We start from the raw sequence: 25,997 nt of genomic DNA, 5'->3' as shown, positions 1-25,997 counted from the left end.
TGGGCGGCTGCCCGAGGTGTCTCGGCATTGCAACTTTGCCGAGCGGCTACTTGGTCGGGTTCAAACACTTTTGCTACATTCTACAAGTTTGATACCTTGGCTGACGAGGACCTCATGTTTGCTCAATCGGTGCTGCAGAGTCATCCGCACTTTCCCGCCCGGTCTGGAGCTTTGGTATAATCCCCATGGTCCTTACGGAGTCCCCAGCATCCTCTAGGACGTAAGAGAAAATAAGATTTTAAACCTACCGGTAAATCTTTTTCTCCTAGTCCGTAGAGGATGCTGGGCGCCTGTCCCAGTGCGGACTAAATTCTGCAAGACTTGTATATAGTTTTGGCTTACATAAGGGTTATGTTACAGTTTTGATCAGTCTCGGGCTGATGCTGTTTTGTTTCATACTGTTAACTGATTCGTATATTCCATGTTATGCGGTGTGGATGGTGTGGGCTGGTATGAATCTTGCCCTTGGATTAACAAAAATCCTTTCCTCGTACTGTCCGTCTCCTCTGGGCACAGTTTCTCTAACTGAGGTCTGGAGGAGGGGCATAAAGGGAGGAGCCAGTGCACACCCATTCTAAAGTCTTTAGAGTGCCCATGTCTCCTGCGGAGCCTGTCTATACCCCATGGTCCTTACGGAGTCCCCAGCATCCTCTACGGACTAGGAGAAAAAGATTTACCGGTAGGTTTAAAATCTTATTTTTCTTGAGCGTGTCCTTTTGAATAATAATAATAATAATAATAATAATAATAAAAAAACCTATTTGTCCACTTGGACATTAGAGTTACTGAAGTACAGTATAAATATTGTTCTGTTCTGTGTGCTATACTATATAAAATTAAATGTTTAAGTATAAGCTGATGCTGTGTTAAGGTATGCATATGCAATCTGGATAACACAATTCTTATCTGGCATTTTTCAGGCCTGCTTAGTAATGGATAAAGAAGAAATGGAGATAGAGAACACTTCTTATCCCTTGAACGTGCCATCGGAAACTCTACTTCCTATCCAGCTCTTTGAGTTTAGAACTCATTTGCTCGAAGCTGTGGAAGAACTACGAATGGGGCGAGTAGGTGACATTGGGATACGGTCATTAGGTCGACCACTATTGGTCGACATGTATTAGGCCGACGTGGTCAATAGGTCGACGTAATCAATGGGTCGACATGACACGTACTAGGTCGACATGGAAAAAGGTCGACATGATGTTTTTCAAATTGTTTCCATTTTTTTAAAATTTTTTATACTTTACAATCCACGTGGACTACAGTTGGGAACGGTAACCTGTGCCGAGCGCAGCGATAGCGGAGTGAGGCACCGTGCCTGAATGCGAGGGGACACGGTGCACTAATTGGGGTTCCCCGTCACTTTACGAAGAAAACGACAACAAAAACAGTCAAAAAACTCATGTTGACATTTTTCCATGTCGACCTAGTGGCCATGTCGTCCTACTGCATGTCAACCAATAGTGGTCGACCTAATGACTGTCCACCTAAGTGTGGTCAACCTAATGACCCATACCCGTGACATTATTGTGTGATATCTTTTCCCTTTTTAGTAAAATTGTATAGTGCTGTCTGTTGTATGTCAGCTTAAAGTCCCACTGAATATAAAGTAGGTCCAGGGTCAGACTGGCCCACAGGGGTACCAGGGAAACCACCGGTAGGCCCCACTGCCTGAGGGCCCACTCTTTCCTCTAAGGATCAGGTTCCAGACTGTGCACTTGTATCATACATGGTAGATATGTTGTATTACACTGCACTAAACTATTGTGTATTTCAAGCCTCTGTGGAGGATGGCCACACCCCCTTTGTAGGCTGGCCACACCCCTATGTATGGGCCCCTATCACTGCATTCCCCCGGTGGGCCCTTCATGCCCCAGTCCGACACTGAGTAGGTCTCAACCCAGTATGTCACAATGTGACAGTCACAACGGTTCTAAAATTCCCATGTAATTATAACATGTCATTTACCTGAGATTCAAACATTTCTGGTGGAGACGAGTGTAGGGGATTGTATTCTGTAATCCTTAATGCGTATCACAGTATTTATCATTAGGCTTTTAGTATATGGGATAATGCATTTATGAATATTAGACGTCACAGATGAATTCTTGGCCACATAAAATAGGGTTGTAGGCTTACAGGTTATAATAATGGGAGGTGACTTTATATACAGCCATAATAATTTACAACATAGAGTGCGTTATTCCTTATACAGTAATACATGTTTTCCTAATGAAGCGATGACATCAGAACTCACTGCATATAGATGTTATTTACAGGAATGTATGCTTGTAGTACATTTACTTGTGTATGGGTTAATGCTGCTTTATACGCTGTTGTTTAAACGGGATCGGTATGAAATACCTACAATCAAAATCCTGACGATCAAAATCCCGACAGCGACAAAATACCGACATTTAAAATACCGACAAGGTCAAAATACCGACATGTAAAATGTCGATAGGTTAAAATGCCAACATGAGTTTTTCATTGTTTTTTGGTGTGTATGTTGACATAGGTTGACATGGACACTATATTAGTGTACTGCGTCCCCTCGCATGGCTCGCTGCGTTCACCATGATTCGGGCACGGTGCCTCACTGCGCTCGCCATGCTTCGGGCACGGTGCCTCGCTGCACTCGGCACACTATTATATTCCCCCCTCCAGGTCCACTGGGAATGTAAAGTATGAACAAGTCGGTTTCAATGAAAAAATCATGAAAAACTCATGTCGGCATTTTAACCTGTCGGTATTTTGACCTTGTTGGTATTTTAAATGTCGGTATTTTGTCCATGTCGGGATTTTGACCTTGTCGGGATTTTGACCGTCGGTCAATTGCTGTCGGGATTTCGACTGTCGGGATTTTGATTGTCGGTAAATTGACTGCATCCCGTTTAAACAAGATCCATGCAGCGATAGAATACATTTATGGGTATGCTAAATCCAATAATGCGCCAAAGCCTAGATCAGGCATGTCAAACTCAAAATCCCAACTGGGCCAAATAATCAAGGTCTAAGTCTTGTGTGTGCTGCAAGAAAAAGAAAAAGTCTTATATGCAATTTTGAGAGGGCTGTGTCGTAGGCAGGTGGATGGACTGTCAATATCGGTGTGCAGTGGTGTACGGCATCTCTTCCTTGCAGCCAGCGCGATGTTACTGGTGTGATGCTCCTGCTTACGCGTTGAGAAGGCACGCGCACAGGAAAGAAAAAGATGTGGGGGGGGTGCTTTTGTACTGTGCTCTCCTCAGGAATGGATGGGGTATTAAAATATGGTGCTGCAAGCACAGGTATAGTGACACAGGTATAGTTCTACCAGTGTCGTTCACTTGAGGCTAGGGCGGGCAGAGCTGTAGCTGCTGGATGTAGGTTGCATCTCTCGTCCATAGCCCTATTTCTTCTCCTGCTCCAGATGTGTCTGTGGATTGGTAACTAGTGACCGGCTGCTGGTGTCCACTGCTGTTGCTGCGGGTGCCGGAGTGGCTATTACCTGCGGACGGGACTTCCTGATTGCCCGTCATGTGATCGGCCCAGATCTTGTGGTACATGGGAAGCATTAGGTATGGTTTACTGGCGGTCGGGATCCTGGCGGTCAGCATACCAACTCCGGGATCCCGTACAACAGATTGCCGGCGGGGGGGGGGGGGGGGGGGGCAAATGCAACGAAGCCCTTTGCGGGCTCACTGCGCTAGCCACACTGCGGGTTCCACGAGTGGCCCCCTGCTGCATTCTGGCACCTGGGATCCCGGTGTCGGTATGCTGACCGCCAGTATCCCGACCGCCAGGTTCGTGACTATATACCCGTGGGATCTCTCTCCTCTCCATCCGTAGCTGTTGGGAGTAAATCGGGGTTTGATACAGTTTCTCAGCGGGATGGTTGACATAGTGGCAGTGCGTGCACGCGAAAGGTTTGGGCCGCATTCCACTTGGTTTCAGTTACTATTGTGGGGCCGCAAAAACATGTGTTTGGTCCGCAGGCCGTTAGTTTGACATATCTGGCCTAGATTATCAATTAAACCTGCTTAGAGAATAGAGGCAATGAAAAGGGAAACCTGACCTAAACAAAAGAGCCTGGTATCTGTATGGAGTGTAGAATGGTTTGCCGGCGGTCAAGGTCCCGGCGACCAGCATACTGGCGCCGGACTCCCAGTCACCGGCATACCGTCAGCTGGGCGAGCGCAAATGAGCCGCTTGCGGACTTGCTGCGCTCGCTGCGCTCGCCACGCTGCGGGCATGGTGGCGCGCTACGCTATTATTCTCCCTCCAGGGGGGTCGTGGACCCCCAAGAGGAATAAAAGGTATCGGTATGCCGGCAGTCAGGATTCCGGCGCCGGTATGGTGGTCACCGGGAGCCCAGCCACCGGCAACCTGAAGACCACCCATCTGTATGCTGTGTAATGTACCTATTTCTAGTCAGAGGTATAGGGGACAAGGGATAGAGAGATTGACCGAATTTTCAGAGATCAGTGGAAATGAAGAATAGGATAGGGAAGAATTTTGAGACAATCCTCGAGGAAAGGTATTGTCATCTCTTGTGTGGAACTTAGGATTCACTGCAACTATTAGTTGTGTGCCAGAGGATTTCAATAAAGGAGAGAGCTTTATTGCAAAATGGTCTGGCTCCCACTTTGTCACATCTGTGACATTTAGTGCACCCCTGCACTTGTGGCAGTTATCAGTCAAATTGCTGTCACTTGCATGCACAAGGGCCCTCATTCCGAGTTGATCGCTCGCTAGCAATTTTTTGCAGCGCTGAGATTAGATAGTCGGCGCCTATGGGGGGGGTGTATTTTCGCTTTGCAAGTTTACGAACACTTTTGCAGCCGAAGGCTCAAAAACGTTTTTTTTGCAGTTTCTAAGTAGCTCTGGCCTTACTCAGCCGCTGCGATCACTTCATTCTTTTTGGTCCCGGAAGTGACGTCAGACACCCGCCCTGCAAATGCTTGGACACGCCTGCGTTTTTCCAAACACTCCCTGAAAACGGTCAGTTGACACCCACAAACGCCCTCTTTCTGTCAATCACCTTGCGATCGGCTATGTGAATCGCCCAGCACCGATTCTCTTTGTAACCGTACGACGCGCCTGCGCAGTTTTGCCGAGATTAAACCTGATCGCAGCGCTGCAAAAAGTTGCTAGCGAGCGATCAACTCTGAATGACCCCCAAGGGCCCTTTTCACATTCCACCTGCAATGCTGGGGATACAAAAGAGATAAAGGGGGTGATTCAGACCTGATCGCACGCAGGCCTTTTTTTTTCAGTGCTGCGATCAGGTAGTTGCCGCCTACAGGGGGAGGTGGTAGTTGATGTGCAGGGGTGCGAACGCAAAAGTTTGTGTAGTCTCTGCACAGCTCAGGAATCCTCCCTCCAAGCGGCTGGGCACGCCTGCGTTTTTCCGTACACTCCCTAGAAACGGTCAGTTGACACCCACAAACGGCCTCTTCCTGTCAATCTTCTTGCGATCGTCGGTGCGATCACTTTCTTCGTAAAATCCGCCGCTGTCCAGCGATCCCCGTCACCGGCAGCCGACGCGCTTGCAGTGCATACGCATGCGCAGTTCAGACCCAATCGCACCGCTGCAAAAAAAGCTAGCATGCTATCGGGTCTGAATGACCCTCAAAGTTAGCCTGTAGATAGCGTAGTACGAGGTGGATGAATGTTAGTTTTACACAGACCACATATAAACAAAAATGAAAACTTTATTTTATATATATATATACACTGCTCAAAAATAAATAAATAAAGGGAACACTTAATCAACACAATGTAACTCCAAGTCAATCACACTGATTGACAATCAATTTCACATGCTGTTGTGCAAATGGAATAGACAACAGGTGGGAATTATAGGCAATTAGCAAGACACCCCCAATAAAGGAGTTGTTCTGCAGGTGGTGACTACAGACCACTTCTCAGCTCCTATGCTTTCTGGCTGATGTTTTGGTCACTTTTGAAAGCTGGCGGTGCTTTCACTCTAGTGGTAGCATGAGACGGAGTCTACAACCCACACAAGTGGCTCAGGTAGTGCAGCTCATCCAGGATGGCACATCAATGCGAGCTGTGGCAAGAAGGTTTGCTGTGTCTGTCATCTTAGTGTCCAGAGCATGGAGGTGCTACCAGGAGACAGGCCAGTACATCAGGAGACGTGGAGGAGGCCGTAGGAGGGCAACAACCCAGCAGCAGGACCGCTACCTCCGCCTTTGTGCAAGGAGGAACAGGAGGAGCACTGCCAGAGCCCTGCAAAATGACCTCCAGCAAGCCACAAATGTGCATGTGTCTACTCAAACGATCAAAAACAGACTCCATGAGGGTGGTATGAGGGCCCGACGTCCACAGGTGGGGGTTGTGCTTACAGCCCTACACCGTGCAGGACGTTTGGCATTTGCCAGAGAACACTAAGATTTGCAAATTCGCTACTGGCGCTCTGTGCTCTTCACAGATGAAAGCAGGTACTCACTGAGCACATGTGACAGACGTGACAGAGTCTGGAGACGCCAAGGAGAACGTTCTGCTGCCTGCAAAATCCTCCAGCATGACCGGTTTGGCAGTGGGTCAGTAATGGTGTGGGGTGGCATTTCTTTGGGGAGCTGCACAGTCCTCCATGTGCTCGCCAGAGGTAGCCTGACTGCCATTAGGTAACGAGATGAGATCCTCAGACCCCTAGTGAGACCATATGCTGGTGCAGTTGGCCCTGGGTTCCTCCTAATGCAAGACAATGCTAGACCTCATGTGGCTGGAGTGTGTCAGCAGTTCCTGCAAGACGAAGGCATTGATGCTATGGACTGGCCCGCCCGTTCCCCAGAACTGAATCCAATTGAGCACATCTGGGACATCATGTCTCGCTCCATCCACCACAGACTGTCCAGGAGTTGACGGGTGCTTTAGTCCAGGTCTGGGAGGAGATCCCTCAGGAGACCATCCGCCACCTCATCAGGAGCATGCCCAGGTGTTGTAGGGAGGTCATACAGGCACCCGGAGGCCACACACACTACTGAGCCTCATTTTGACTTGTTTTAAGGACATTACATCAAAGTTGGATCAGCCTGTAGTGTGTTTTTCCACTTTCACTTTGAGTGTGACTCCAAATCCAGACCTCCATGGGTCAATAAATTTGATTTCCATTGATAATTTTTGTGTGATTTTGTTGTCAGCACATTCAACTATGTAAAGAACAAAGTATTTAATAAGAATATTCCATTCATTCAGATCTAGGATGTGTTATTTCAGTGTTCCCTTTTTCTCTTACGTCCTAGAGGATGCTGGGGACTCCGTAAGGACCATGGGGTATAGACAGGCTTCGCAGGAGATAGGGCACCTAAAAAGAACTTTGACTATGGGTGTGCACTGGCTCCTCCCTCTATGCCCCTCCTCCAGACCTCAGTTAGATCTTGTGCCCAGAGGAGAATGGGTGCACTGCAGAGAGCTCTCCAGAGTTTTCTGTGGAAAAAGAATTTTGTTAGGTTTTTTATTTTCAGGGAGTCCTGTTGGCAACAGGCTCCCTGCATCGTGGGACCGAGGAGAGAGAAGCAGAGCTGGCTTGTCAAGTTGGGCACTGCTTCTAAGGCTACTGGACACCATTAGCTCCAGAGTGAGTCAGAACACAGGTCTCACCTGGGGTTCGTCCCGGAGCCGCGCCGCCGTCCTCCTCACAGATGCCGAAGGTAGAAGCGGATAGAGAAGACAGAAGACATCTTAGGCGGCAGAAGACATCAGATCTTCATGAGGTAAGGCTGCGCGCCATTGCTCCCAGTCACACACACACAGAGCAGCACTGAAGGGTGCAGGGCGCAGGGGGGGGGGGGGGGGGGCGCCCTGGGCAGCAATAAACCTCACATTTTGGCACAAATACAGTGGGATTAGACTGCGGAGGCAGTAAATCTCTGATCCCCCGCAATTTTATTGAAAAATCACTGGGGCCGAAGCCCGCCGACGGGTGGGCGGGGCTTGATCCTCAGCACTAACCAGCGCCATTTTCTCCACAGAAGCTGCATGACAAAGAAAACGCTGGCTCCCTGGTCTCTCCCCTGCTGAACACAGGCTGGAAAAAAGAGGAGGGGGGCACTTTGGCGACGCAGTGAGTGGGAATTGACATAATATATATAAAAAAGCGCTATCTGGATATATATATATTTTTTTCCAGTGTTGTTAAGCGCTGGTGTGTGCTGGCATACTCTTTCTCTGTCTCTCCTTAGGACCTGGTTGGGGTTTTGTCCCCTTATAGGTTAATCCCTGTGTGTGTGGGGTGTCGGTACGTGTGTGTCGACATGTCTGAGGCGGAAGGCTTCTCCAAGGAGGAGGTGGAGCAAATGAGTGGTGTGTCCCCGTCGGTTGTGCCGACTCCAGATTGGATGGACATGTGGCATACTTTGCATGCAAGTGTGGCATCTTTACATAAAAGGCTTGATAAGGCTGGTTTAGGGGGGACATCAGGCGGTCAATCCTCAGACTGGACCGACTCACAGAGCCCGTCGGGGTCTCAAAAGCGTCCCTTAACACAAGACACTACTACCGACACGGATTCTGAATCCAGTGTCGACTATGACGAAGTAAAATTGCACCCTAGGGTGACTAAAACCATTCAGTGTATGATTGTGGCAATAAGGGATGTGTTGCATATTGTGGATGAACCCTCGGTCCCCGACACAAGGGTACACATGTTTAAGGAAAAGAAACAGATTATTAATTTTCCCACATCTCATGAATTAAATGAGTTCTTTGGAAAAGCTTGGGAAACTCCGGATAAGAGACCGCAGATCTCCAAAAGAATTTTTATGGCATACCCTTTCCCTAAGCAGGAGAGGGAGATTTGGGAATCACCCCCCACTGTGGACAAGGCCCTGACGCGCTTGTCCAAAAAAGTGGCGCTACCGTCTCCTGACACAGCGGCCCTTAAGGACCCTGCAGATCGCAGGCAAGAAACTACCGTAAAGGGTATTTATTCTCATACGGGTGCTGTGTTAAGACCGACGATTGCGTCGGCATGGGTGTGTAGCGCAATTGCAGCTTGGACAGATGAGCTGACAGATCAATTTGATACTATGGATAAGGATACTATATTCCTAACTCTAGCCCATATAAAAGACGCAGTCTTATTTATGAGGGATGCTCAAAGGGACATTGGATTGCTAGCTTCTAGCGCCAATGCCATGTCTATCTCAGCGAGAAGATCCTTATGGACTCGCCAATGGACGGGTGATGCGGATTCCAAAAAACATATGGAAGTACTACCCTATAAGGGTGATGTATTGTTTAGGAATGGGCTGACGGACCTGGTTTCCACAGCTACAGCAGGTAAATCAAATTTTTTACCATATATTCCCCAACAGCAAAAGAAAGCAACACCCTATCAGATGCAGTCCTTTCGGTCGCACAAGTCCAAAAGAGGTCGGGGATCCTCTTTCCTCGCCAGAGGTAAGGGCAGAGGCAAGAGAGCACCTGCTTCGGCAGGTGCCCAGGAACAAAAGTCCTCCCCGGCTGCTCCAAAAACCACAGCATGACGCTGGGACTCCCCTGAGGGAGTCTGCACCGGTGGGGGCACGTCTTCGACTTTTCAGTCAGGCCTGAGTCAGTTCGGACCTGAATCCCTGGGTGTTGGAAATAGTTTCCCAGGGTTACAAATTGGAATTCAAGGATGTGCCCCCGAGACGATTTTTCAAATCGGCCCTACCAGCTTCCACATCGGAAAGGGATGTAGTGTTAGCTGCAATTCAAACGCTGTGTATACAGCAAGTGATAATCAAGGTTCCCCTGCACCAGCAGGGAAGAGGTTACTATTCAACCCTATTTGTGGTCCCGAAACCAGACGGTTCGGTCAGACCGATTTTGAATCTGAAATCCCTAAACCTGTACATAAAAAGATTAAAATTCAAAATGGAATCTCTCAGAGCAATAATAGCCAACATGGAGGAGGGGGAGTTTATGGTGTCTCTGGACATAAAGGATGCGTACCTTCATGTCCCCATATATGCCCCCCATCAGGAATACCTGAGATTCGCTGTACAGGATTGTCATTACCAATTTCAGACGTTGCCGTTTGGACTTTCCACGGCCCCGAGGATTTTCACCAAGATAATGGCGGAAATTATGGTGGTCCTGCGCAAGCATGGAGTCACAATTATCCCATACTTGGACGATCTCCTGATAAAAGCGAGATCAAGGGAGAAATTGCTGAGCAGTGTGGCGCTCTCTCTGAGAGTGCTCCAGCAACACGGTTGGACTCTAAATCTACCGAAGTCACAGTTGATTCCGACAACTCGACTACCGTTCCTAGGTATGATACTGGATACGGAACAAATGAAGGTCTTCCTCCCAATAGAGAAAGCCCAAAACATCCAGAACATGGTCAGAGACCTGCTAAAACCGAAAAGGGTGTCAGTTCTAGAGATGAGCGCCTGAAATTTTTCGGGTTTTGTGTTTTGGTTTTGGGTTCGGTTCCGCGGCCGTGTTTTGGGTTCGAACGCGTTTTGGCAAAACCTCACCGAATTTTTTTTGTCGGATTCGGGTGTGTTTTGGATTCGGGTGTTTTTTTCAAAAAACACTAAAAAACAGCTTAAATCATAGAATTTGGGGGTCATTTTGATCCCAAAGTATTATTAACCTCAAAAACCATAATTTACACTCATTTTCAGTCTATTCTGAATACCTCACACCTCACAATATTATTTTTAGTCCTAAAATTTGCACCGAGGTCGCTGTGTGAGTAAGATAAGCGACCCTAGTGGCCGACACAAACACCGGGCCCATCTAGGAGTGGCACTGCAGTGTCACGCAGGATGTCCCTTCCAAAAAACCCTCCCCAAACAGCACATGACGCAAAGAAAAAAAGAGGCGCAATGAGGTAGCTGTGTGAGTAAGATTAGCGACCCTAGTGGCCGACACAAACACCGGGCCCATCTAGGAGTGGCACTGCAGTGTCACGCAGGATGGCCCTTCCAAAAAACCCTCCCCAAACAGCACATGACGCAAAGAAAAAAAGAGGCGCAATGAGGTAGCTGTGTGAGTAAGATTAGCGACCCTAGTGGCCGACACAAACACCGGGCCCATCTAGGAGTGGCACTGCAGTGTCACGCAGGATGTCCCTTCCAAAAAACCCTCCCCAAACAGCACATGACGCAAAGAAAAAAAGAGGCGCAATGAGGTAGCTGACTGTGTGAGTAAGATTAGCGACCCTAGTGGCCGACACAAACACCGGGCCCATCTAGGAGTGGCACTGCAGTGTCACGCAGGATGTCCCTTCCAAAAAACCCTCCCCAATCAGCACATGATGCAAAGAAAAAGAAAAGAAAAAAGAGGTGCAAGATGGAATTGTCCTTGGGCCCTCCCACCCACCCTTATGTTGTATAAACAAAACAGGACATGCACACTTTAACCAACCCATCATTTCAGTGACAGGGTCTGCCACACGACTGTGACTGATATGACGGGTTGGTTTGGACCCCCCCCAAAAAAGAAGCAATTAATCTCTCCTTGCACAAACTGGCTCTACAGAGGCAAGATGTCCACCTCATCTTCACCCTCCGATATATCACCGTGTACATCCCCCTCCTCACAGATTATCAATTCGTCCCCACTGGAATCCACCATCTCAGCTCCCTGTGTACTTTGTGGAGGCAATTGCTGCTGGTCAATGTCTCCGCGGAGGAATTGATTATAATTCATTTTAATGAACATCATCTTCTCCACATTTTCTGGATGTAACCTCGTACGCCGATTGCTGACAAGGTGAGCGGCGGCACTAAACACTCTTTCGGAGTACACACTTGTGGGAGGGCAACTTAGGTAGAATAAAGCCAGTTTGTGCAAGGGCCTCCAAATTGCCTCTTTTTCCTGCCAGTATAAGTACGGACTGTGTGACGTGCCTACTTGGATGCGGTCACTCATATAATCCTCCACCATTCTATCAATGTTGAGAGAATCATATGCAGTGACAGTAGACGACATGTCCGTAATCGTTGTCAGGTCCTTCAGTCCGGACCAGATGTCAGCATCAGCAGTCGCTCCAGACTGCCCTGCATCACCGCCAGCGGGTGGGCTCGGAATTCTGAGCCTTTTCCTCGCACCCCCAGTTGCGGGAGAATGTGAAGGAGGAGATGTTGACAGGTCGCGTTCCGCTTGACTTGACAATTTTGTCACCAGCAGGTCTTTCAACCCCAGCAGACCTGTGTCTGCCGGAAAGAGAGATCCAAGGTAGGCTTTAAATCTAGGATCGAGCACGGTGGCCAAAATGTAGTGCTCTGATTTCAACAGATTGACCACCCGTGAATCCTTGTTAAGCGAATTAAGGGCTGCATCCACAAGTCCCACATGCCTAGCGGAATCGCTCCCTTTTAGCTCCTTCTTCAATGCCTCCAGCTTCTTCTGCAAAAGCCTGATGAGGGGAATGACCTGACTCAGGCTGGCAGTGTCTGAACTGACTTCACGTGTGGCAAGTTCAAAGGGCATCAGAACCTTGCACAACGTTGAAATCATTCTCCACTGCACTTGAGACAGGTGCATTCCACCTACTATATCGTGCTCAATTGTATAGGCTTGAATGGCCTTTTGCTGCTCCTCCAACCTCTGAAGCATATAGAGGGTTGAATTCCACCTCGTTACCACTTCTTGCTTCAGATGATGGCAGGGCAGGTTCAGTAGTTTTTGGTGGTGCTCCAGTCTTCTGTACGTGGTGCCTGTACGCCGAAAGTGTCCCGCAATTTTTCTGGCCACCGACAGCATCTCTTGCACGCCCCTGTCGTTTTTTAAAAAATTCTGCACCACCAAATTCAAGGTATGTTCAAAACATGGGACGTGCTGGAATTTGCCCATATTTAATGCACACACAATATTGCTGGCGTTGTCCGATGCCACAAATCCACAGGAGAGTCCAATTGGGGTAAGCCATTCCGCGATGATCTTCCTCAGTTGCCGTAAGAGGTTTTCAGCTGTGTGCGTATTCTGGAAAGCGGTGATACAAAGCGTAGCCTGCCTAGGAAAGAGTTGGCGTTTGCGAGATGCTGCTACTGGTGCCGCCGCTGCTGTTCTTGCGGCGGGAGTCCATACATCTACCCAGTGGGCTGTCACAGTCATATAGTCCTGACCCTGCCCTGCTCCACTTGTCCACATGTCCGTGGTTAAGTGGACATTGGGTACAACTGCATTTTTTAGGACACTGGTGAGTCTTTTTCTGATGTCCGTGTACATTCTCGGTATCGCCTGCCTAGAGAAGTGGAACCTAGATGGTATTTGGTAACGGGGGCACACTGCCTCAATAAATTGTCTAGTTCCCTGTGAACTAACGGCGGATACCGGACGCACGTCTAACACCAACATAGTTGTCAAGGACTCAGTTATCCGCTTTGCAGTAGGATGACTGCTGTGATATTTCATCTTCCTCGCAAAGGACTGTTGAACAGTCAATTGCTTACTGGAAGTAGTACAAGTGGGCTTACGACTTCCCCTCTGGGATGACCATCGACTCCCAGCGGCAACAACAGCAGCGCCAGCAGCAGTAGGCGTTACACGCAAGGATGCATCGGAGGAATCCCAGGCAGGAGAGGACTCGTCAGAATTGCCAGTGACATGGCCTGCAGGACTATTGGCATTCCTGGGGAAGGAGGAAATTGACACTGAGGGAGTTGGTGGGGTGGTTTGCGTGAGCTTGGTTACAAGAGGAAGGGATTTACTGGTCAGTGGACTGCTTCCGCTGTCACCCAAAGTTTTTGAACTTGTCACTGACTTATTATGAATGCGCTGCAGGTGACGTATAAGGGAGGATGTTCCGAGGTGGTTAACGTCCTTACCCCTACTTATTACAGCTTGACAAAGGGAACACACGGCTTGACACCTGTTGTCCGCATTTCTGGTGAAATACCTCCACACCGAAGAGCTGATTTTTTTGGTATTTTCACCTGGCATGTCAACGGCCATATTCCTCCCACGGACAACAGGTGTCTCCCCGGGTGCCTGACTTAAACAAACCACCTCACCATCAGAATCCTCCTGGTCAATTTCCTCCCCAGCGCCAGCAACACCCATATCCTCCTCATCCTGGTGTACTTCAACACTGACATCTTCAATCTGACTATCAGGAACTGGACTGCGGGTGCTCCTTCCAGCACTTGCAGGGGGCGTGCAAATGGTGGAAGGCGCATGCTCTTCACGTCCAGTGTTGGGAAGGTCAGGCATCGCAACCGACACAATTGGACTCTCCTTGTGGATTTGGGATTTCGAAGAATGCACAGTTCTTTGCTGTGCTGCTTTTGCCAGCTTGAGTCTTTTCATTTTTCTAGCGAGAGGCTGAGTGCTTCCATCCTCATGTGAAGCTGAACCACTAGCCATGAACATAGGCCAGGGCCTCAGCCGTTCCTTGCCACTCCGTGTGGTAAATGGCATATTGGCAAGTTTACGCTTCTCCTCCGACAATTTTATTTTAGGTTTTGGAGTCCTTTTTTTACTGATATTTGGTGTTTTGGATTTGACATGCTCTGTACTATGACATTGGGCATCGGCCTTGGCAGACGACGTTGCTGGCATTTCATCGTCTCGGCCATGACTAGTGGCAGCAGCTTCAGCACGAGGTGGAAGTGGATCTTGATCTTTCCCTAATTTTGGATCCTCAACATTTTTGTTCTCCATATTTTAATAGGCACAACTAAAAGGCACCTCAGGTAAACAATGGAGATGGATGGATTGGATACTAGTATACAATTATGGACGGGCTGCCGAGTGCCGACACAGAGGTAGCCACAGCCGTGAACTACCGCACTGTACTGTGTCTGCTGCTAATATATAGACTGGTTGATAAAGAGATAGTATACTCGTAACTAGTATGTATGTATAAAGAAAGAAAAAAAAACCACGGTTAGGTGGTATATACAATTATGGACGGGCTGCCGAGTGCCGACACAGAGGTAGCCACAGCCGTGAACTACCGCACTGTACTGTGTCTGCTGCTAATATAGACTGGTTGATAAAGAGATAGTATACTCGTAACTAGTATGTATGTATAAAGAAAGAAAAAAAAACCACGGTTAGGTGGTATATACAATTATGGACGGGCTGCCGAGTGCCGACACAGAGGTAGCCACAGCCGTGAACTACCGCACTGTACTGTGTCTGCTGCTAATATATAGACTGGTTGATAAAGAGATAGTATACTCGTAACTAGTATGTATGTATAAAGAAAGAAAAAAAAACCACGGTTAGGTGGTATATACAATTATGGACGGGCTGCCGAGTGCCGACACAGAGGTAGCCACAGCCGTGAACTACCGCACTGTACTGTGTCTGCTGCTAATATAGACTGGTTGATAAAGAGATAGTATACTCGTAACTAGTATGTATGTATAAAGAAAGAAAAAAAAACCACGGTTAGGTGGTATATACAATTATGGACGGGCTGCCGAGTGCCGACACAGAGGTAGCCACAGCCGTGAACTACCGCACTGTACTGTGTCTGCTGCTAATATATAGACTGGTTGATAAAGAGATAGTATACTCGTAACTAGTATGTATGTATAAAGAAAGAAAAAAAAACCACGGTTAGGTGGTATATACAATTATGGACGGGCTGCCGAGTGCCGACACAGAGGTAGCCACAGCCGTGAACTACCGCACTGTACTGTGTCTGCTGCTAATATATAGACTGGTTGATAAAGAGATAGTATACTCGTAACTAGTATGTATGTATAAAGAAAGAAAAAAAAACCACGGTTAGGTGGTATATACAATTATGGACGGGCTGCCGAGTGCCGACACAGAGGTAGCCACAGCCGTGAACTACCGCACTGTACTGTGTCTGCTGCTAATATATAGACTGGTTGATAAAGAGATAGTATACTCGTAACTAGTATGTATGTATAAAGAAAGAAAAAAAAACCACGGTTAGGTGGTATATACAATTATGGACGGGCTGCCGAGTGCCGACACAGAGGTAGCCACAGCCGTGAACTACCGCACTGTACTGTGTCTGCTGCTAATATATAGACTGGTTGATAAAGAGATAGTATACTCGTAACTAGTATGTATGTATAAAGAAAGAAAAAAAAACCACGGTTAGGTGGTATATACAATTATGGACGGGCTGCCGAGTGCCGACACAGAGGTAGCCACAGCCGTGAACTACCGCACTGTACTGTGTCTGCTGCTAATATATAGACTGGTTGATAAAGAGATAGTATACTCGTAACTAGTATGTATGTATAAAGAAAGAAAAAAAAACCACGGTTAGGTGGTATATACAATTATGGACGGGCTGCCGAGTGCCGACACAGAGGTAGCCACAGCCGTGAACTACCGCACTGTACTGTGTCTGCTGCTAATATATAGACTGGTTGATAAAGAGATAGTATACTCGTAACTAGTATGTATGTATAAAGAAAGAAAAAAAAACCACGGTTAGGTGGTATATACAATTATGGACGGGCTGCCGAGTGCCGACACAGAGGTAGCCACAGCCGTGAACTACCGCACTGTACTGTGTCTGCTGCTAATATATAGACTGGTTGATAAAGAGATAGTATACTCGTAACTAGTATGTATGTATAAAGAAAGAAAAAAAAACCACGGTTAGGTGGTATATACAATTATGGACGGGCTGCCGAGTGCCGACACAGAGGTAGCCACAGCCGTGAACTACCGCACTGTACTGTGTCTGCTGCTAATATAGACTGGTTGATAAAGAGATAGTATACTACTAATATTATATATACTGGTGGTCAGGTCACTGGTCACTAGTCACACTGGCAGTGGCACTCCTGCAGCAAAAGTGTGCACTGTTTAATTTTAATATAATATTATGTACTCCTGGCTCCTGCTATAACCTATAACTGGCACTGCAGTAGTGCTCCCCAGTCTCCCCCACAATTATAAGCTGTGTGAGCTGAGCAGTCAGACAGATATATAATATATATAGATGATGCAGCACACTGGCCTGAGCCTGAGCAGTGCACACAGATATGGTATGTGACTGACTGAGTCACTGTGTGTATCGCTTTTTTCAGGCAGAGAACGGATATATTAAATAAACTGCACTGTGTGTCTGGTGGTCACTCACTATATAATATATTATGTACTCCTGGCTCCTGCTATAACCTATAACTGGCACTGCAGTAGTGCTCCCCAGTCTCCCCCACAATTATAAGCTGTGTGAGCTGAGCAGTCAGACAGATATATATAATATTATATATAGATAATAGATGATGCAGCACACTGGCCTGAGCCTGAGCAGTGCACACAGATATGGTATGTGACTGAGTCACTGTGTGCTGTGTATCGCTTTTTTCAGGCAGAGAACGGATTATAAATAAAACTGGTGGTCACTGGTCACTATCAGCAAAACTCTGCACTGTACTGAGTACTCCTAATGCTCCCCAAAATTAGTAAATCAAGTGTCTCTCTAATCTATTCTAAACGGAGAGGACGCCAGCCACGTCCTCTCCCTATCAATCTCAATGCACGTGTGAAAATGGCGGCGACGCGCGGCTCCTTATATAGAATCTGAGTCTTGCGATAGAATCCGAGCCTCGCGAGAATCCGACAGCGTCATGATGACGTTCGGGCGCGCTCGGGTTAACCGAGCAAGGCGGGAAGATCCGAGTCGCTCGGACCCGTGAAAAAAAACATGAAGTTCTGGCGGGTTCGGATTCAGAGAAACCGAACCCGCTCATCTCTAGTCAGTTCACCAATGCACTCGAGTTCTGGGGAAAATGGTGGCGGCCTACGAGGCCATTCCCTTCGGAAGGTTCCATGCAAGGACTTTTCAATGGGACCTTCTGGACAAGTGGTCCGGGTCCCATCTACACTTACATCGGAAAATAACTCTGTCCCCAGGAACCAGAGTGTCCCTCCTGTGGTGGTTGCAAAGTGCTCACCTGCTGGAGGGTCGCCGGTTTGGGATTCAGGACTGGATCCTGGTTACCACGGGCGCGAGCCTCCGAGGATGGGGAGCGGTCACACAGGGAAAGACTTTTCAGGGTCTTTGGTCAGACCAGGAGTCCTGTCTACACATCAATGTGTTGGAACTCAGGGCCATTTACAACGGCCTTCGACAAGCGGAGAGTTTTCTTCGAAACCTTCCGGTTCTGATTCAATCAGACAATGTCACAGCAGTGGCTCATGTGAACCGCCAAGGCGGGACAAGAAGCAGAGTCGCGATGTCTTCATTCCGGGAGTGGACAACTGGGAAGCAGACTTCCTCAGCAGACACGATCTCCATCCAGGAGAGTGGGGACTTCATCAAGAAGTCTTTGCAGACGTAACACGTCTTTGGGGAACTCCTCAAATAGACATGATGGCGTCACGCCTCAACAAAAACTTCGGAGGTATTGCGCCAGGTCTCGGGACCCTCAGGCAGTAGCAGTAGACGCACTGGTAACACCGTGGGTGTTCGAATCGGTCTACATGTTTCCTCCTCTTCCTCTCATCACGAAAGTGTTGAGGATCATAAGACGAAGAAGAGTACAGACGATACTCGTTGTCCCAGACTGGCCTCGAAGGGCCTGGTACTCGGATCTACAAGAGATGCTCACAGGAGACCCCTGGCCTCTTCCTCTGAGGGAAGACCTGTTGCAGCAGGGGCCCTGTGTATTTCAAGACTTACCGCGGTTACGTTTGACGGCATGGCGGTTGAACGCCGAATCCTAGCAAAAAAGGGGATTCCGGAAGAGGTCATCCCTACATTAATAAAGGCTAGGAAGGAGGTGACGATAAAACATTATGGCCCTCATTCCGAGTTGTTCGCTCGGTATTTTTCATCGCATCGCAATGAAAATCCGCTTAGTACGCATGCGCAATGTTCGCACTGCGACTGCGCCAAGTAACTTTGCTATGTAGAAAGTAATTTTACTCGCGGCTTTTTCATCGCTCCGGCGATCGTAATGTGATTGACAGGAAATGGGTGTTACTGGGCGGAAACACGGCGTTTCAGGGGCGTGTGGCTGAAAACGCTACCGTTTCCGGAAAAAACGCAGGAGTGGCCGGAGAAACGGAGGAGTGTCTGGGCGAACGCTGGGTGTGTTTGTGACGTCAACCAGGAACGACAAGCACTGAACTGATCGCACAGGCAGAGTAAGTCTGAAGCTACTCTGAAACTGCTAAGTAGTTAGTAATCGCAATATTGCGAATACATCGGTCGCAATTGTAAGAAGCTAAGATTCACTCCCAGTAGGCGGCGGCTTAGCGTGTGTAACTCTGCTAAATTCGCCTTGCGACCGATCAACTCGGAATGAGGGCCAATGTGTCTTGGTGTGAGACCAAGAATGCACCTACGGAAGATTTTCATCTGGGTCGTCTTCTCCACTTCCTACAGACAGGAGTGGATATGGGCCTGAAATTAGGCTCGGTTAAGGTACGGATTTCGGCCCTCTCGATTTTCTTTCAGAAGGAATTGGCTTCTCTTCCAGAAGTCCAGACGTTTGTAAAGGGAGTGCTGCACATCCAGCCCCCTTTTGTGCCTCCAGTGGCACCATGGGACCTGAACGTGGTGTTGCAGTTCCTAAAATCACACTGGTTTGAACCGCTTAACAAGGTTGAGTTGAAATTTCTTACCTGGAAGGTGGTCATGTTGTTGGCCTTAGCATCAGCAAGGCGAGTGTCAGAATTGGCGGCTCTATTACACAAGAGCCCCTACTTGACTTTGCATGTGGATCGAGCTGAATTGAGGACACGTCCGCAATTTTTGCCTAAAGTGGTTTCGTCGTTCCATATGAATCAACCTATTGTGGTGCCTGTGGCTACCGGTGACCTGGAGGATTCCAGATCCCTGGACGTAGTCAGGGCCTTAAAAATGTATGTAGCCAGGACGGCTAGAATTAGGAAAACAGAGGCTCTGCTTGTCCTGTATGCGGCCAATAAGATTGGCGCTCCTGCTTCAAAGCAGACTATTGCTCGCTGGTTCTGTAATACGATTCAGCAGGCTCACTCTACGGCTGGATTGCCGGTACCAAATTCGGTTAAGGCCCATTCCACTAGGAAGGTGGGCTCTTCTTGGGCGGCTGCCCGAGGCGTCTCGGCTTTACAACTTTGCCGAGCGGCGACTTGGTCGGGGTCAAACACTTTTGCTAAATTCTACAAGTTTGATACCCTGGCTGATGAGGACCTAGCGTTTGCTCAGTCGGTGCTGCAGAGTCGTCCGCACTCTCCCGCCCGATTGGATGCTTTGGTATAAACTCCATGGTCCTTACGGAGTCCCCAGCATCCTCTAGGACGTAAGAGAAAATAAGATTTTAAACCTACCGGTAAATCTATTTCTCCTAGTCCGTAGAGGATGCTGGGCGCCCATCCCAGTGTGGAAACTCTGCAAGACTTGTATATAGTTGTTGCTTACATAAGGGTTATGTTACAGTTGACATTGGTCTTGGATCGTTACTGTTGTTTTTGTTCATACTGTTAACTGGTTATGTATGTTCCAGGTTACATGGTATGATTGGTGTGGGCTGGTATGAATCTTGCCCTTGGATTGCTAAATCCTGCCTTGTGTTGTCCATCTCCTCTGGGCACAGTTCTCTAACTGAGGTCTGGAGGAGGGGCATAGAGGGAGGAGCCAGTGCACACCCATAGTCAAAGTTCTTTTTAGGTGCCCTATCTCCTGCGGAGCCCGTCTATACCCCATGGTCCTTACGGAGTCCCCAGCATCCTCTACGGACTAGGATAAATAGATTTACCGGTAGGTTTTAAAATCTTATTATTTTTTTGAGCAGTGTATGTATATATATATATATATATATATATATACGCACAGAGAAAAAAAACCACAGCACTCACCACACCAGAAGCGGGGCAGAGCTATGCACTTACCACTTACAGGGTGGGGTGCATGTAACACAGCACTCTCCACCACAGAAGCGGGGTACACAGCTGTACTTACCACTCACAGGGCGGGGTGCATGTAGCCCATGATCACATCGCTCTAATAAATACAAACAAAGAACCCAGCACTCACCAAAGTAAACTCACTTATCCTCAACAATTCAATAAATAAATTATGGGGGTTTAGTTAGTGGATTGGCCAATGCACGGAAGCCTGCATACCGATTTTCAAGGTACCCCACCTTCATGCAGGACCTACACTATCTGTGATAGTGTAGGACTGCGATTTTCAAGGTACCCCACCTTCATGCAGGACCTACACTATCTGTGATAGTGTAGGACCGCGATTTTCAAGGTACCCCACCTTCATGCAGGTCCTACACTATCTGTGATAGTGTAGGACCTGCATGAAGGTGGGGTATCTTGAAAATCGGTATGCAGGCTTCCGTGCATTGGCCAATCCACTAACTAAACCCCCATCATTTATTTATTGAATTGTTGAGGATAAGTGAGTTTACTTTGGTAAGTGCTGGGTTCTTTGTTTTTATATATATATATATATATATATATATATATATATATATATACTGTAGATATAGATTATCCGGGAATATTCATTTGCAAAGCTGGATATACACTGTCAGCTAATATCTGTCAAACCGACAGGCACTTTATCTGTAATGTGCTCTACCTAGTATCACCCTCTACTGTCACCTACTGCTGTCACCCTCTCCTTTTCACCCTCTCCCTGACGTTACCCTCTTCCTGTCACCCTCTCCCTGGCATCACACTCTCCATGTCACCCACTGCTGTCATCCTCTCCCTGCGTCACCCAGTCCCTGTCACCCTATAATATTTATTTTTTTATTTTAGAAAAATGTACAATTTATTAGCTGCCTGTCTTTGCACTGCCACTTCCTGTCACCCTCTCCCTGTCACCGATTGCCTCGCCCTGCCACCCTCTCCCCCAATCATCCTCTCCGTCACCCACTGCCTGTCACCATCTCTCTTGTTTTACCCTCTCCCTGTCACCCACTGCCTCTCCCTGTCACCCTCTGCTTTTCAACCTATCTCTCCTGTCACCTCCTGCTTCTCTCTGTTAGCCTGTGCCTCTGCCTGTCACTCTGTACCCATCACCTACTACCTCTCCCTGTCACCATCTGCCTCTCGCTGTCACCCTTTCACCCACTTCCTCTCCCTGTCTCCCTCTCAATGTCACCCACTGCCTCTCCCCAGTGTCACTTACTGCCTGTGAGCTACTGTTTATCAGCCACTGTATCTCCCAAGTGTAACCCACTACTTCTACCCAGGGTCACCCACTGCCTTTCACCCACTGCTTCTCTCCAGGGTCACACACTGCTTGTCACTCCCTGCCTCTCCCCAGTGTCACCCACTGCATTTCCCCAGTGTTACTGTACCTATTGCTTCTCCCCAGGGTCTCTCACTGCCTCTCCTTAGTATCACCAACTGCCTCTCCTATTTCTGGGAGGGCGCAAAATTATAGTTTGCAGTGGGGCGCCGAACACCCTAGCACTGGCCCTGTATGGGGCCCACAAAGTTCTGGCTATGCCACTGGGTATCAGCCTCTATTTCTGCAACAGATAACGGGGTCATTACCCCCAAAAACTTTGTGCCTAACTATGCTTTTCTTCAATAAAACTTTGAATATTTCCAGGCCATGATGTTTGATGAGCTTTGTGTTGTCAGCTATACCATCTGATACAATATGGGAATCCTGCCTTTACTGCATGTGCCATTGCTCATGTTTGATTTAACTATTATGCCAGCATCCATCCACATCTGGATTCTAGTGAATTCTGCAATATTACTGTAGACTTTAAATATTAATCATCATGCAGTATTTTTTTCTCTCTAACGTCCTTGGGGATACTGGGATGGTCTTAGTACCATGGGGTATAAATGGGGTTCATTGGTGCCGGGCACTGTAAAAATTCTTCAGAGTGTGCTGGCTTCTCCCCTCTATGCCCCTCCTGCAGACTCAGTTTAGAAAAATATGCCCAAGGAGCCGGGTGCATTCTCTTGAGCTCCAGAGAGTTTTCTTCAAAACTTTATTTTAGTTTGTTATTTTCAGGCAGCACTGTCTGGCACCTGTCTGCCTGCGTCGTAGGACTTAGGGGGGATGGTCCCCGCTGACAGGACTTAGCTCCTGAGGTGTTTTTTCAATCACCCCCAGGGTGTGCGCGTACTCCAACATCATGCTGCCACCCCTAGCAGAGCTGAAGATGCTGGTGTGATGAGTACAAGAATCGGGGTCCTGTTAGCGGGTCCCCGGTTCACATGGCGACATAAAGGTGCAGCAGGCACTCAGTGCTGCGGGCTGTGGTGCCCGCTGCATTTACCCACACTGGCGCTGACACAGCAAAGGGGTTTAAAACCCATTTTCTGTAAATTAGAGAGACTTGCCATTATAATAAAGTACAGGGACCGCGCACCATTAACGGGGCGGGGCTTCCCTGAGAGTGGGACTAGCGGCACACAGGCGCCATTTCCTGCTGCATCAGGCTACAGGCTGCATACAGGGAAGCGCTGCTCCTTCAAGGACCCTCAAAAGCACCTTAAACTGGTACCAGGGGGTTTTGTAGATGGGGGGGGGGGGGAAGCAATATATTGTCTAAAAAAACTAGTTACCTTATCTAAGGCTCTAGTTTCTGCCCAGCAAAGCACTGCTTTGGCTGATTGAGGCAGGAGTGTGCTGGTTTTATCTCCCTCTCTGTCTCTCTCCATCCAGGCTGTACACTGGGTCACTGTGTATATTTCACTGCTCCTGTGTGTGTGTTCTGCTGTATGATCAGCACAAAGTTTTCCCCCACTCCAGGGGTTCTCTGTTGTGTACTCAGTGCAGTCTCCCTTCACAGGGAAGCAGCACACAGGAACCAGAATGGCTGGATTAAATTAAAGGAATGATGTCTAACATATCATCTGAACTGGCTACTGCCAGGCAGGAAAGACAAGTGTTTAAAAAGACGTGGGTTAATCCTGACAAGAAATTTCAAACCCCTAAGTGGTTGCTAACCTCCTTCCCTTTCCCCTCCTGAGGATAGGTAGGTGTTCGAGAATCCTCCAGCTGTGGATACCTCAGTGTCCAGGCTGTCACGTAAAATTGTACTACCTGTACCTGATGCTATCTCCTTAAAAGACCCTGCTGACCCTGTACACTCAAATCCATTTACACTGCAGTGGGAGTCGCACAAAGACCCACCATTGCTTGTGGTTGGATCTCTAGGGCCAGTGTTAAATGGTCTGGTAATGTGATAGAGGGTTTTGACACTATGCCTCAGGATGAACTCCTGACGCTCCTACAACATATTCAGGATTCTGCTAACTTTATGAGTGAGGCAATTAAGGAGATTGGCCTAATTAATTCATGTGCCACGGCTATGGCTGTGTCGGCTCGCAGTGCGCTATGGCTGTGACAGTGGACAGCGGATGCTGAGTCCAAAAGGGGAGTGGAAAATCTTCCTTTCACGGGGGAGGCTCTGTTTGGTGAGCAACTAAAAAAGTGGATTTCACAAGCAACGGCTGGGTAAGTCCACCTATCTGCCGTCTGCGGCTCCTCTGGCTAGACGGGCTTACCCCGGCCCCTTTCTACAGTCCTTTCGTGTGGCCCATTTCAGAGGGAGGGCCAGGGGTGCCTCAAATGCAGCTAGAGGAAATCGATGTAAACCTCGCAGACCAGCAGCCACTGGATCACTGGAGCAGAATTCAGGTTCTTCCTCAACGAAGCCCTCCGTGTGACGGTTGGCCCCAGCTGCAGGGGACTTTCAGGTGGGTGCTCGACTTCAATATTTCCAACAGGTTTGGGCAGAGTCTTGCCAGGATCCTTGGGTGAGAGACCTAATCTCACAAGGATAACGGTTGGAGTTTCAGACACTCCCTCCTCACAGATTCTTCACGTCGGGCTTACCAGTTTCACCTGTGGCAAGACTTACCTTGCAAGACGCCATACAAAAACTGCTGTTAACGCAGGTTATTGTCCCAGTCCCTCCTCTACTTTGAAACAAAGGATTTTATTCAAGCCTGTTCGTGGTACCAAAGCCGGACGGTTCGGTACGACTGATTTTGAATCTCAAATCTCTGAACCTGTACCTACAGGTGTTCAAGTTCAAAATGGAATCTCTGAGAGCAGTGGTCTCTGGTCTAGAGGAAGGGGAGTTTCTGGTATCAATGGATATCAAGGATGCGTGCCTTCACATCCCAATCTGGCCGCCTCATCAGGCTTAGCTCAGATTTGCGCTGCAGGACGACAGCCACTTCCAGTTTTGGGCCTTGCCTTTTGGTCTCTCCACAGCACCGAGAGTGTTCACGAAGGTTATGGTGGAGATAATGTTGTAACTCCGCATGTTGGGGGTGAACAGTGTCCTGTACTTGGACGATCTCCTCATAAAAGCTGTGTCCAGGGCTCGGTTGTTGGAAAGCATCAACCTGACTACACAACTTCTCACAAGTCACGGGTAGATTCTCAATCTACAAAAATCACACCTGGAACCTTCGAAGAGACTTCAGTTCCTGGGGATGATACTGGACACGGTCTCTCAGAAGGTGTTCCTGCCTATGGACAAAGCCTTGACAATCCAGTTTATGGTCCGCTCCGTTCTGAAACCACACAAGATCTCGGTGCATCATTGCATCCGCCTACTAGGCAAGATGGTGGCCTCCTACAAGGCTATTCAGTATGGAAGATTCCATGCTCGTCCATTCCAGCTAGACCTGCTGGACAAGTGGTCAGGGTCACATCTCCAGATGCACCTGAGGATATCCCTTTCCCCAAAGGCAAGGATCTCCCTTCTATGGTGGTTGCAGATCTCCCACCTAGTGGAGGGCCGATGGTTCGGAATTCAGTCATGGATTCTGTTGACAATGGATGTGCGCCTCCGCGGTTGGGGGGCTGTGACACAAGGGGCTCAGCTTCAGGGAAGGTGGTCGCCCCAAGAGGCTTCTCTTCCGATAAACATTCTGGAACTCCGGGCAATTTTCAATGCCCTTCTGCAAGCCTCTTACCTCCTTCAACATCAGGCCATACAGGTCCAGTCAGACAATGCCACGGCGGTGGCGTACATAAACAAAGTTCAGGAGGGAAACATTCTTCAAAGGAAAAGAAGTATTAGAACTCGAGGGGAAATTTAAGGAAAAATTACTTCGCAGAAAGGGTAGTGGATAAGTGGAATAGCCTCCCATCAGAGGTGGTAGAGGCTAAG

At 48.2% G+C, this 25,997-nt stretch overlaps 1 protein-coding gene across 3 annotated transcripts in view; it reads left to right on the top strand.

Annotated features, from left to right (window-relative positions):
* The window catches only part of CCDC73 (coiled-coil domain containing 73), a 410,197-nt gene that overhangs the window by 25,592 nt on the left and 358,608 nt on the right, over window positions 1–25,997 (top strand). For 2 of the 3 annotated variants that reach the window (XM_063944472.1, XM_063944471.1), the window contains exon 2: window positions 921–1,067. In XM_063944472.1, the coding sequence (XP_063800542.1) occupies window positions 933–1,067 (135 nt within the window). In that variant the 5' untranslated portion in view covers window positions 921–932. Of the gene's footprint in view, window positions 1–920; window positions 1,072–25,997 lie in introns of those variants that run through there. The other variant, XM_063944473.1, reaches the window with a different exon arrangement.

The sequence above is a fragment of the Pseudophryne corroboree genome, chromosome 11, assembly GCF_028390025.1.
Source record: "Pseudophryne corroboree isolate aPseCor3 chromosome 11, aPseCor3.hap2, whole genome shotgun sequence".
Taxonomy (NCBI): domain Eukaryota; kingdom Metazoa; phylum Chordata; class Amphibia; order Anura; family Myobatrachidae; genus Pseudophryne; species Pseudophryne corroboree.
The sequence above is the reverse complement of the archived record's forward strand: the minus strand, read 5'-3'. Positions and strand labels throughout refer to the sequence as shown.